Consider the following 12,824-nt stretch of genomic DNA (forward strand, 5'->3'; position numbering starts at 1 on the left):
TTCTCACCAGCCACAGCTCCCCACTAGACTAGTGTCATACAGTCCAGCCATTCTTGCCATTACAAAGATAGAAACCTCAGTCAGTAGTATTTTTTTTTTTTTATGTGAAGTGAATGTTGTCTTCCCATTATATTCTTCTCAGAGTACACCAGAATGCTTCATTTACCTCTTAAAATCATAAAAACTTTCCGGGGGGAGCATCCCCCCAGACCCCCCCTACAGGGGTTTACTTTATCATCATTTCCAGTTTGCAGGTACCTCTGTGTGTGTGTGTGTGTGTGTGTGTGTGTGTGTGTGTGTGTGTGTGTGTGTGTGTGTGTGTGTGTGTGTGTGTGTGTGTGTGTGTGTGTGTGTGTGTGTGTGTGTGTGTGAGAGAGAGAACTACATTAAACATTATTATGATTATTGTTATGAAAAAGCTAAGCCTTTTTTTTATAAATGAATTACATGGTGAAAATTTTGTTGTAAATGAGAGCAACAGTAAAGGATAGTGGAGGAAGAGAAACATGTCATGTCAAAGTGAAGTTATAATGGGGAAAAAAAGAAGTGTGTGCCTTTATTATTATTATTATTATTATTATTATTATTATTATTATTATTATTATTATTATTATTATTATTTATTTACTTTTTTGGGGGGGGGGGGTCCACTTTTTGGGAAAAAAGAACCCCCCCCTCCACAAGGCTGGCTACGGGCCTGATCACACGTACGACGTTCACTCTATCAGAGTCGGTCATTGTAGTTGGCCATAATGCAGGATCGCTGAAATTGTGTGACTGACGATCAGTCTTTGATCCCTGCTCAGCGGTACCTGCACACAACCTGTGACAAATATGCAAAAACAGGTGAACTGTCAAAGAGACTAATTTTAATCTTCTTAATCTGCAAAACTTGATGAGAGTAACTTCAATACTCAATACATAAAGTGCAAAACAGTGGCATAGCTTTCAAGTGTAGGCTACCTATATTCAAAACAAGTAGGACATGTCATCAAAAAGTGCAAAAAGTGCAGTTGCATCTTGTATGGAATCTGATTGCTCCATTGCTCCTCTGAGCCATGCTGGGATTATCACATTTCACATGGTTTGTCTGAGGCAGGAAGTTATACATGACTGAAACATAAACTGGCTGGCAGACACCATTCAATACACAAGTTTGGTTATGTTTTGGAGGTTGTTGATAGCCTACAATGCTTACTTCTTCCGTTTGCAATCATATCATTAAGCATGGTAGAAGTGAGAGAGAGAGAGAGGTGAAAGATAGTCTTGGATGAATAATGTCATCCACTATACCTATTTTTGATTAGCAAACTGCACAAAACTGCCTTTTATTTCCAAGAACTGCAGTCATATCTATGTATTATTACATTATCGGCACCAGTTATTACATTGTCAAAGGTTTTTTTAATACTAGGCCAATAACGTAATAAACAGCCAATAATGTAATAACTTATTACATTATTGGCAACATGTTATTACGTTATTGGCTCAAAAGTTTTATTACATTATTGGCATGTTATTACATTATTGGCTTTATTACATTTAAAATGGCCAAAATGATTACGTTATTGGCTGTTATTACGTTATTGGCCGTTATTACGTTATTGGTTGCTACAGTGAGGCTTATAGGAAAGATGGGTTGGCCCATTGATCCTTTCATCAATGCAATGCCACTCACTTGATTGACAGTGTTGTCTGTCTCAGTACAACAGCCTCCCTTCTCTCACTTGAGTCCATCCCTTACCTGTGGCTAAAAGAAAATAAATGAAAATTAAAAGAAATAAGTGAGTGTCTGCTGCACTATTACGTTTACAGTTGTTGTTTGGTCTGTTAAACACTAGGTGGTAGTGGCTTCTTAAGTCTGAGCAGCAAGCTCTGGGTTGATCTAATTACAGCCAAGTTAGAGCTGCATTTTATAGGACTTGTGATGTAGTGGCATTAAGTAGGTTTAAAGTGATTTCATTCTTGTATCATATCACCTGTTCCATAGGAAACCATTCCCTTTAACACAGATTTGGCTACCTTCCGATCTCACTTAGAGGGAAAGGAGGTTTTGCCCCCACGAGGCAAGTGAAAAAAATATGAAGTAGTAATAAGTAAATGGGAAATGGACTTACACTTACAGTATATAGCGCTTTTTAGTCTCTAGAGCCTATTATGTTAAAGGGATAGTTTACCCAAAATTCAAATTTCACTCATTATCTACTCACCCTCATGTCGACTAAGAACTGTGAGAATTTTCAGAGTCCTCTGTTCCTTCTCTGAGTTACGGGGGGGTCCGCCGCGCAGCAGTATTTGTCCATATAATGGTTGTGAATGGATACCAACTTTCTTTGTCCAAAAAGACACAACAAAAAACATCCAAATACCTCCATAGTGCTCGTCTGTAATGTCCCTCTTGTATTAAAGGGATAGTTCACCCTAGAATGATATTTCGCTCATTATCTACTCACCCTCATGTTGACTAAGGGCTGGAAGAATTATCAGAGTCCACCGTCCCTTCTCTGAGTTACAGGGGGTCTTGGCGTAGCAGTGAATTTCAATGCAACGGTTGCAAAGGGACACCGGAGCTCTTCGTAAAAAAACACACACAAAAAAACATCCAAATACCTCCATGATGCTCGTATGTAATGTCCGTCTTGTGCTGAAGCCCCAAATTGCGTAATTGTCCCGAAAAAAATTAAATAAGTCTATATTTTAAGCTTGTTTGTAGCGGAAGCTTCTCGTCTTCTTCTTCTTCTCCTCTTCCTGGTCCGTCCAAATATCGCGTGATTCGCAGTAACCGCAATGACGCCGGCGCAAATCACGCGATATTTGGACGGACCAGGAAGAGGAGAAGAAGAAGAAGACGAGAAGCTTCCGCTACAAACAAGCTTAAAATATAGACTTATTTAATTTTTTTTCGGGACAATTCCGCAATTTGGGGCTTCAGCACAAGACGGACATTACATACGAGCATCATGGAGGTATTTGGATGTTTTTTTGTGTGTGTTTTTTTACGAAGAGCTCCGGTGTCCCTTTGCAACCGTTGCATTGAAATTCACTGCTACGCCGAGACCCCCTGTAACTCAGAGAAGGGACGGTGGACTCTGATAATTCTTCCAGCCCTTAGTCAACATGAGGGTGAGTAGATAATGAGCGAAATATCATTCTAGGGTGAACTATCCCTTTAAAGCCCCGACATGAGAAATTGTTCCGGAAAAAATTAAATAAGTCTATAAGTAAATAAGTTTTGAGCTTGTTTGTAGCGGAAGCTCCCAGTGTCTCAGTTCACTGCTCTTCCTGTGTCAGTGCAAATCACGCGAGATTTGCACAATACAAGAGGGACATTACAGACGAGCTGTGTGAAGGTATTTGGATGTTTTTTGGTGTGTATTGTTGGACGAAGAAAGTTGGTATCCATTCACAACCATTATATGGACAAATACTGCTGCACGGACCCCCCCGTAACTCAGAGAAGAAACGGAGGACTCTGAAAATTCTCACAGCTTTTAGTTGACATTTAGGGGTGTCACGATTTCAATCTTTTATCGAAATCGATAGAAATTACGTCATAGTCTCGAGCATCGAAGTCAAAGAGAGGATCGACGCAATTTTGGCCCCTGGATCATGATTTTTGAGGGCATTCTTGGTAAAATTGTTACCTTTACTGTATATTGTAAATAAATTATTTAAATGTGACCATAGTGCCTAATGTGATACATTATGGAAATTGCATCACTTATATGTAGCCAATCTTTTGAAATAAGATTTACTCTACAAAATTTTATGAATAAAACCAATGATCGTAGACTAGACTAGTCTGAAAATGACATAGGCCTCTGTGCTGTAAGAAAAAGGAAAAAAAATTGAGAATCGAATCGAATTGTGACCCTAAAATCGAAAATCAAATCGAATCGAGGATTTGGAGAATCGTGACACCCCTAGTTGACATGAGGGTGAGTAGATAATGAGTGAAATTTGAATTTTGGGTGAACTATCCCTTTAAATATAAAAATATGAAATTATCGGTTATCGGTATCGGTTGAAATTTTTCATATCGTGCATCACTACATATTTTGAATGCCTTCATCAAAATTCAAATGAGCCATTTTAATCTAGATTAATCTAGATTAAAGCAGAAGTAAGCGATCCGGTCGTTTTGGCTAATGCTGTGTTCCAGGCAGGCTTTTGAAACCGTAAATTACAGCTTCAAGTCACAACTTACGACTTTGTAGCGTTCCAGGCAACCCACTCGTGTTTTTCCGACCTGTTTTACCTGCGAAAGTCACTATAACGGCCACTCGTAACTTCTGATCCGTGAACTCGTACCAGATCGAACTGGTACCACTTCACAGGTCGGAAAAACACGAGTTACGAGTTGCCTTGAACGCACCGTAACAGTCCTCGTCCCTACGTCACGTGCATCCCTTGGCTGCACACACAGCCCTGCATGCCGTTCTCCGTCCTCATTGGATAAAAATTGTAGGATATGATAAAAGTTTTCTCCTCGGCTCAGAGCAGAGCAGAGTGACTGACAGACCCGTGTTTCGGTCCAAACACTCTATGTAAGTGATTGCTGTCGGAAGATATAACTATTTAAGACTTATATTAACACAAATATTCCGCTTACTTCTGCTTTAACTCCAAGATCGCAGTGAGATTAATCTAGATTAAGAATATGAATCTATGCCCAGCACTAATATATACAGTATATATAAAGTTGAGTCCTCACTCCAATCTAGGTGGCTGTAATGAGTCTAAAAGCTGCCAGCAACTGTCATAACAGAGAAGTGAAGAGTGTGAAGTCTCTGCCTGTCTTGGCATTCATGGGTCAAGTGAAAGTCCCATTTCTCCAATGACCAAAAGTGCAGCGCACTTGTTTTGCACTTCACCCACACACTTACAATAAAACCGCATTGGAGTGGTATTTGGCCAAGTATAAATCCCACAATGCACCAGCGGGTGACGTCTGAAGCAACAAGCCACGTTTGGGTATATGCCATTGAATACATTTCAATAAAATGAATCTGACTTTCTATCTCATAATTATGACTTTTTAATCTCATATTTTATATTCTTTTATCTCATATTTTTTAATTTCAGTTTTGCCAGTTGGTCCTGTCTCTCTGTGATCGATCGCCAAGTGAGCCAGGCCAGTGGGAAATGTCCTGGTGCTGCTGATGGCCAGTGTCACCACAGAGAACATCTGTGGATTTATAAGATGTGTAACTGTGGTGTAACTGTGAGCAGAAACAACTGTTGTATTCACCTCTCCCTCTCCATGACTCCTCTTTAATCCTGTACATCGCATTCTACAAGTGCAACACAATTGAATTTACATATGCAAAGACATGCACATCCATCCACGTTTTTTTTTTTTTTTTTTTTTTTACAAAACCACACAAGAGCCTTTTAGAGCATGTCCACTTGCAGCTTTTTGTAAATGCACTGTCATGAAATGCTGGTTGCCTACTCAGCACTCCTCATATAATCAATTTAGATCTACTGCTGAGGAGAAATTGAGGATGCGTTGTTTCCCTCTCATTGACTTATATCAAGATCTGTCCACAGGGGAGCATGTCTGGTGATCACACTGAACTGACTGAGTTTGTCTCGTCCTTGTTTAAATCGGTATGAAATTCTGAATTTATTGTGTTAGATGATTAGGGAATTTCCTCTTACCGTAAAACACCAAATAAAGCCCCGGGCGTTTATTTGCTTAAATCAACAGCCGTTTATTAGGGACCTGTGTTTATTTGGGACCTGCCTTTGTTAATAGTGTGTCAAACACTCTATAGAAGTGATTGCTGTCAGAAGATATAACAATTTAAGACTTATATTAACACAAACATTCCGCTTACTTCTGCTTTAACTAATAATAATGCAACATAAGGTAACTTAGAAAGTGTAAAGAGTAATCAGAACAGTGAACGCTATTTTTAAAAGGAGTAATAAGTCATTTAAAACGAGGAGCGAGCTGAGCCGAGCTGACACTGTGCAGCCCAGGACAGGTGCTGAAGTGTGGATGAGAGGACTGGACAGGCCAGGCAGGAGCAACATCTTTACTGTCTCGAGAAAACCCTTTTCAATTTGTTTAAGGTTATTTGTTTGTGTTTAGGCAGGCTATATTTGCATAGAATGTTTTTTGGCAACCAGAAAAACAGTGTTTGACTCGGCATTTATTTGGGATGGGTGTTTAATACAAAAACATTTTGCCACACCCGGTGGATAATTGGGCCATTATGTGAAGTTTTACGGTAGTTTCACTTATTTGCAAGTTGTGAACTCTTGTGAAAAGAGTAGCATCAAATAGAGGCAACTTTGCCTCTATGTGATGTTATGTTTGATGCTATTTAAATTCATGTAGCAATTTTGCATGATAAATGATAATACTAAAAACTAATCCGATTATACTTTCAACACTGAAACATTAAGGTTTATGAATAAGTCTGGTCTAAAAAACATGATGGATTTTCTAAACCCCACTTAACAAAGTGCTTTAAATCATAACCAAGGAGAATGCATAGGGAAATCTGAAGTGAATTGAAATTTGGCACATAACTGTTTCATAAATTTTAGACTTTTGAGTTTATTGCTTTATTTGCCAAGGTCATCTCACATCAAGTACTTTGATCAGTTAGGGTGTGGATCATACACAGATTTACCAACAATTCAATCCAACTGAGACTATTTGCTTTCTTATTCAATTTGATGTTGGTGTTAGTTTCAGGTTTCACAAACCATTGGCAAGTGATTCCTGGGTTTTATTGTTCCGGTTTCTGTTAGAACATTAGTTCTTGATTTTAAATTTGAATAGACCTACAGCATACAATGCATTAATGCTGTTAAACAGTTTGATGCCAATCTTGACATGATAAATCACTAATAAACAGATTTCCCTAACTCATTCATCAGTTTTACACAGACACATACACAGCTGTTAATGTGTTATGTTTTGGGATCACATTGCATAAATGTCATTTTACTCATTCTTGGTTTTTAGTGTTCTTGGTTTTTAGTGTTGTTGCTAGACTTAGTCCTTGCATTGATCATACGTCTGTAGTCACGGCAGCTAATGGCTTCACAGCCATGAATATTAGATACACTTCACCCTACAGCATAAATGTGATGAACCACCCTGACGTGGCTGTAGGGAAAGAAGTACAGTATGTCTGCTTTTCAGATAACAAAGGCAAACCTCAGTCAAATATACTGCCTGAAAGAGGGCAAATATGCTTACAAACACATTTAGAAATATACAAGACTTCTTGTCAAAGCTCTCAGTCGAAGCTGCTATGATATTGTGTGCCACAGTTTTTTCTCTACTTGTATCTGATTTTATGTATCAGTGGAAGGATGTTATTCAGTCATGTAATGATATCTGATATTCTCCTGTGTGAGATTAGCCTCAGTGTAGGCAGAGTTACAGAGATGCTGGATTACAACCCATTATGTCTAAGAGAGACACAGAGAGGTGAGGGAGGGAGACGAGGGTGTGACAGAGATGCTAGTAAATAGCACAGAGAGTTCAGTCAGTCTCTTTCCTCAAATTTCCTTTCCAGTGCTGGTTGTCACTGGACTGATATTGGATGTCTTGTTATCATTTGTGTGTTGACCTCAAACTATATTTCCTATATTTAACTTGCTGCATTGGAGGATGCTTTGACGAAAGCTATATTCTAAGAGACATGTGTGAGCATTTTGGCGTTTCTCATCACATTACAAGACACTGACCTATATTTGTGGACCTCTGAGCGGTGATCACTGACACAGAGAAGGCAACATGGCAGGGGACCTTGTGGTTGGGATGATCTATAACTTATTACTACCACTGCTCCTACTGGCTGGTGAGTTGATGTCTCAGTTTTATTCATAATATTTTTTTGTTTGTTTTAGTGACGAGAAAGACAGAAGACATTTTGGTGTCTGTTGCCGAATACAGAGGAATATTAAGTTTAAATGTACAATAGTTTCTGATATTTATCATGCTAGAGTTGAGGTCAGAATAAGACTCTAGTGTTCAGTTGTGATAAAGTTGTGTTTCCAAAGTGCTGAATAGCTCAGCAACATGAAAAAACAAACAGGAAAAACAGAAAAAAGATGTTGGCTTATCTATGTCACTCTCACAATTATAGACCATTAATACATCTGACACTTACTTTTTAACCAATTAAGCTTTTTCCCATGAATTGCCATTTTTCTGTGGCTTTTATTACTATGTAGCATTGGCAATGGTTTCTATCATTATACAGGTTATGAGAATGAATGTCTCCTTAGTTGAAGATGGTTAAATTAAAGGTGAGGTGGAGTTATTTTAGTCAGGTTAGTACAAGTGTGCTTACTGTTGCAGACAGTCTCATCTGTGTGAGTTGGCTCTTAAGTGTTGTTCTATTATTCTGTTGGTTTAGATTGTGTGATATTTGTGTTGTATCATTGCTTCTCCGTCACTGTTTGCTGCAAGATACTCATTTTGATGCTAAATCCATATATGGTCTCACAAAGTGAATTTCCTCACTAAGTGCACATTTATCCGGGAAAATGTTCATGATTTGCTTGTGGGACAATGTTTTCAGATGTGTTACAAGTTGCTGTTATATGTAATATATATGTAATATGATATTGTTGTGATGGATGGATAAGCATATTGCATCCTTTTTAAATTTTAATTCATCAAATTAACAGCTCAACAGAGCCAACAGAGCTCCCTTGCAGTCAAATATTCTTCAATCTCACAAATCTATTTTAAATTCTACTCAACATCTTTTATTTATTTTTTTGTATGGTTATTTTTCTTTTTGAAGTACAACACTGCAAAACACTGAGTGTACAAATGAAATATGTTGTTTTCTCTGCATCTCAGCCTCTTTATTTCGCTACAATGGTCTGTCAGTGGTGTATTTCCTGTTTCTGCTTGCCTTACCGCTGACACCGAACCCCAGCCTGGTCACCATGAAAGGTGAGAGGAGACATTGTAATACTGGTTTTGTGTCTTTTTGTTTGATGCTGTTTCAGTTTGCAGAATTGAAAACTAGAACCGAGTTCTAGTCATTTGTGTCCAATTAAAATCATTACACAATCATGAAAAAAAACTTTTGGGAAGAGAAAAAAAAGGCTAATTGTTATTTCCCTGATTACTATGGTAGTTAAGAAAAGAGCAAAACTTTACTTGGCATACTGCGTCAAGTTTTGTCTGTTCTACATAACTGATCTGTGTCCACAGTAACACAACCAACAATCAGTTGTGAATCAAATAAGTTCTTCTGATCTGACATGTCGTGCACTTGATTTTATCACACACGGATTTTTGTCTATGTGAGCTATACCCGTCACTGCCTTCTGATGAATGACAGTATCCTTACCCTACCTCATAGTACTTTGTAAAGAAGATGTGGTTGGAATGATCAAATCAATTATACATATTCTGGTAATTACAGTGAGGAATTAAAAGACGTGGTGTCAGCATTTTGACAGCAGTTTTCCTGTCCTTCCATTCCCATTCCTCCATCTAAAAACTGTCTACTATGAAAGCTTCATCCCACAGTGGTCTTCATCTCCTTAATATGGGCTAAGTGGTCAAGCGTGTGCACTATGTGCACATTGTGCACATTGTGTATGTGCATTGGTTTCATTGTTTTTTTAGTGTCCACCTGTGCTTGTGTGTGGACAGTGCCTGAGTGTCTATGTATTTGATTATGTAAGTCTCTTATTGGGAAGCAGGGAGGTTTAAGTGAAACTGAGCTCTTAGTAAAAATCCTGATCATCAATAGCACATTTGCTGGCTCAGCTAAGGTTGAGCCACATCAGCTTGTTTTTGTATCCCTGTTCTTTTTATTGAACCCTACTGTAAGTCTGCACATTTATTTAAAACAGACACACACATTTGCAAAGCATTTGCCTTCAAGTCTTATCTTCAATGAAATTTAGTTCATGTAGCAGAACTTGTGGTTTTTGATGTAGTGAGTTACGTACATTTAAGGGCAGCATGGCAGTGCAATGGTTGGTGCTGTTGCTTCACGGTAAGCCTGGGGACTTTCTGTGTGGAGTTTGCATGTTCACCTAGTGCCTGCTTGGGTTCTTTCAGGGTAGGGGAGAGTGGGGTAAGATGAGCCAGTGGGTAAGTTGACCCACCCCTTGTTTCTAGGAAACTATAGGAAAAAGTTAGCATGTGACCAAATATTTGGGAGGCCGGCATCATGTCATGGAGTCTGTGAAGATTAGAACCACGTGAGTCAAGTGGTTTAACATTTATGACCAAAAATAAATAAATAATTTTTCACTCTCGAGAGTGAATTTTGTCGATCATAAGTTTCATGAGAGTTGTGTTTAGACCAAAAGAGATGATTGCAAATTTGTTTTATACATGGGTTGTGGTATCTATGAGCTACAACATGAGGTAGTAAACCTAGCATGAAACTGCACCATTTTAGCTGTGAGAGCAACAAACCCAAGCTAAGGTAGCTGTGGGGTAAGTTGATCCATTTGGCCAGGGGTAAGTTGAGCCACCTATCCTATACACTTATATGTCCAAATGATTCATTCTGTATGTTTGTGATTACAGTAAGTATGTTCCTATAAACAGGAAAAGTTGTTTATAGTGTGCCAAACTTTACTTTCAAAGAAAAATATCTGGGATTCTTCCCAAGATGCGACGTAATTGCAAAACTCCCCAAATCTCAGTGAGTTGGTGGCTCAGCAGGAAGTCCCTGCAGTTTGTGTTCACCTGTAACTTGGACAGATTAAATATTAAGTAAAGGGGGAGGTAGGTGGTTACATGCTGCTATTCCGACATGCCGCTATTTCGACATTGACTTCTAATTGTCGGAATAGCAACATTAACATTATTTTTCAAGCGTCCCACTATTCCGACATTCTTTTTTCATTGTCGGAGTAGCGGCACTTTACTTTTTTTCAAACATTCCGCTTTTCCGACATTGATTACGTTATAGTCAGACCAGACGTGTCCTTCTGATTTTTTTTTTTCATCTGAGACACTGTTTCTCATACACAAATAGATAGGCCTATAAACATAGACGGATTATCATGACCACGGGCCCTGGACACAAACTCGCCACGGGCCCCTGCCTACACAAGCAAACAGTGCGCGCGCAAAGGCGCTCTTCCCATTACGCACATAACAACACCGGGCAACACACAACAAAGCAAAATCACTGTCATTTTAGGTCTTTTTTGTTTGGCACCTGCCATGTACAGGACAATAGCTATATATGTTTTTGCCCGTGGTGCGCGCGGGGGGTGGGGGGGTTGTGCACCCCTGAACCGGGCTCTACAAACACTGGTGCGCATCATGCCACGTAGCAATGGATTGGATTATTAATAAGAGCCTATTGCACAACTGAAAAACTGTAAATATTGTAGCGACCCCGCAGTAACGTTCTTGTTATGATGTTTAAGTTCTGTGATTTCTGACTGACTGTCAATGTGTATGGTACGGTACGGGCAGGTTGGATGAGGGGCCGGGGTGAGTGTGAGGAAGACAGAGTCCTGTGTGTGTGTCTGTGTCTGTGTGTAGGTGAGTGAGTGAGGAGGAGCAGATGAAGAAGTGAGAGCTGTCAGATAAATTTGTGTTATGTTGTAGTTACGTCGGATCGGACGCTACAATATCAATAAAAACGTGAGTTTACCATCGACGTCGGACGTGAAATAGCTGCGGAGCGGAGCCAGTTTCCTTTCTGCGCCGTTAAAAGATTGTGCCAGATGCGCCAGAGCGCGCACCTCTGTGCCAGGCTCGCGCTCTGCAGCGGTTTCTATTTATTCATCTTAACAGAGCGCGAGAGAGATTAACACACACACACACACACACATGGCCGGCCCGTGGCATAGGCCGTATAGGCAAATGCTAAGGGCGCCGTCCATCCAGGGGGCGCCAGCGCCACAAATGGGAAAGAAAAAAAAGTGTAACTTTCACTATTTTTATAACTAGTTGGTACTATTATTTATTAATACAAAAAATAACCCCACGTTATTTGCACCTTTTCGTCGGCTTATTATTTGCGGGTTGTTGTTGTTTTGTTTTTTTTTAATCTTATAACGTCACTGCAACATGCGGCTCAGTGCTTGTCGGTGTTGTGTAGTCAGAGCTGTGTCTCTCCTGTTTACCAGGTAGGAGGGGGACAATAGCCCACCTAGGGCTGGGTGATAAAACGCTATAAATTGTGAAATAACTTTTCTTCGACAGAAATATGAGACGTAGATAGATAGATCTGAAAAAGGTGTAAATATTTTGGGTGTCTTTTCGCCGTAGGCCTAAGCAAAACATTTAGTAGCAGCAGTTTTACACTGCTTACTTAAAGTTTTGATAAATGAGGCCCCAGGCCCTAAGCCCAGAGCCCAGACGCTCACAGCTGCAGCTCCGCGGCTCATCCACCGCGCTGTCCGTGGTGCTGAAGGTGGCAGGTTAACTTGACAAACAAACTGCAGCATAGTTCTGTTTGTTTATCATGTGTGTCAGTTTTGTTTGTGACTTGATAGTTTAGTTGTTGAGTTTAAGAACATCACTCCCTCATCAAACCAGTGATAGGCATGCTGAAAAGAAAAGAGAGAGAGAGACGTGCCTGGGTATCGCAGCTGTGTAAAAAAGAAGAAGAAAAAAAAGACGTGTCGGAATAGCGATACCAAAAAGTGTGGCATGTCTAGATAGAGGGATGTCGTAATAGCGGGATGTCTAAATAGAGACATGTCGGAATAGCGGGATGTCTGAATAGCGGGCGGACCCCAAGGTGGTTGAGATGGATGGAAGGAAAGAAGGGGGGGTTGATCAATTTACCCCACTCCTATGGTCAACTTACCCCATTCATGGGGTAAGTTGAGTCACAAGACCACTG

The 12,824-nt window shown here is 39.7% G+C and overlaps 1 protein-coding gene across 1 annotated transcript in view; it reads left to right on the forward strand.

The window, feature by feature from the left end:
* Nucleotides 1-7,765: 7,765 nt before the first annotated feature.
* The window catches only part of LOC310988883 (piezo-type mechanosensitive ion channel component 2), a gene marked incomplete at its 5' end in the record, with an annotated part of 82,779 nt that continues 77,720 nt past the window's right edge, over nucleotides 7,766-12,824 (forward strand). The window contains 2 exons of the mRNA XM_083975687.1: nucleotides 7,766-7,829; nucleotides 8,843-8,938. Coding sequence (XP_083831813.1) covers nucleotides 7,766-7,829; nucleotides 8,843-8,938 — 160 coding nt within the window. The remainder of the gene's footprint in view (nucleotides 7,830-8,842; nucleotides 8,939-12,824) is intronic.

This window comes from Trachurus trachurus (genome assembly GCF_905171665.1).
Source record: "Trachurus trachurus genome assembly, chromosome: 7".
Lineage (NCBI taxonomy): Eukaryota > Metazoa > Chordata > Actinopteri > Carangiformes > Carangidae > Trachurus > Trachurus trachurus.